Below are 779 nucleotides of genomic sequence, written 5' to 3'. Positions count from 1 at the left end.
AAACATTGTCATCCTTATAGTGATATCAGGTTTGGGAACAAGTGGGGCGGCTGGAGGATGCCGATAAGCTGATTAATTAGTTTGATGTGTTGCTGCCATTTCATGTGATTCATTTGGTTTTCTACGGATTTCAACAATTCTGTCCCTCCGCCCTCCAAAGTTGAATATGTGTTTGATAACATAAGTTCTGTTCGAATGTGAGTCTGGCCTTGATGTCCCCCTGTTCATTTATTTCAGCTGGGTCCCGAGCCTCGTACAGCAGCCAGCATGGGCACCTGGGCCCGGAGCTGCGGGCCCTGCAGTCCCCAGAACACCACATAGACCCCATCTATGAAGACCGCGTCTATCAGAAGCCCCCTATGAGGAGTCTCAGCCAGAGCCAGGGGGACCCTCTGCCGCCAGCACACACTGGCACCTACCGCACGAGCACAGGTGTGTACTCAGGACAACCCACTCAGTGTTCTGTCCACAGGGACGGGGCTGCTCGGGAGCTTAAATGACACTCCCAAGTGAAAGGAGTGTGTATGTGTGTGTGTGTGTGTGTGTGTGTATGCGCGCGCACGCGTGTGTGTGTGTGTGTGTGTGTCCACTCTTCTCACAAGCATCATGACCTGCTCCTATCACCGATGTCTATAATGATGGTGGTGGAAACAATGGGACTCCAGTAGCTGCCTGGTTATATTACAAATGGAAGAAGTCCAAAGGAGGTTGTGAGCTGACTTTGCCAAACAGAAAAATTGAAGGGAGCAATACTAATGTTTTATACATCATTATTAACT

At 49.7% G+C, this 779-nt stretch overlaps 1 protein-coding gene across 1 annotated transcript in view; it reads left to right on the top strand.

The window, feature by feature from the left end:
- Nucleotides 1-779, top strand: part of CTNND2 (catenin (cadherin-associated protein), delta 2) — a 449,347-nt gene that overhangs the window by 26,607 nt on the left and 421,961 nt on the right. The window contains exon 2 of the mRNA XM_008568289.1: nt 238-432. Within this exon, the coding sequence (XP_008566511.1) occupies nt 360-432 (73 nt within the window). The 5' untranslated portion in view covers nt 238-359. The remainder of the gene's footprint in view (nt 1-237; nt 433-779) is intronic.

The sequence above is a fragment of the Galeopterus variegatus genome, unplaced genomic scaffold, assembly GCF_000696425.1.
Source record: "Galeopterus variegatus unplaced genomic scaffold, G_variegatus-3.0.2 Scaffold394, whole genome shotgun sequence".
Taxonomy (NCBI): Eukaryota; Metazoa; Chordata; class Mammalia; order Dermoptera; family Cynocephalidae; genus Galeopterus; species Galeopterus variegatus.
Note: the sequence above shows the minus strand (reverse complement) of the source record. Positions and strands in the feature narration are given on the sequence as shown.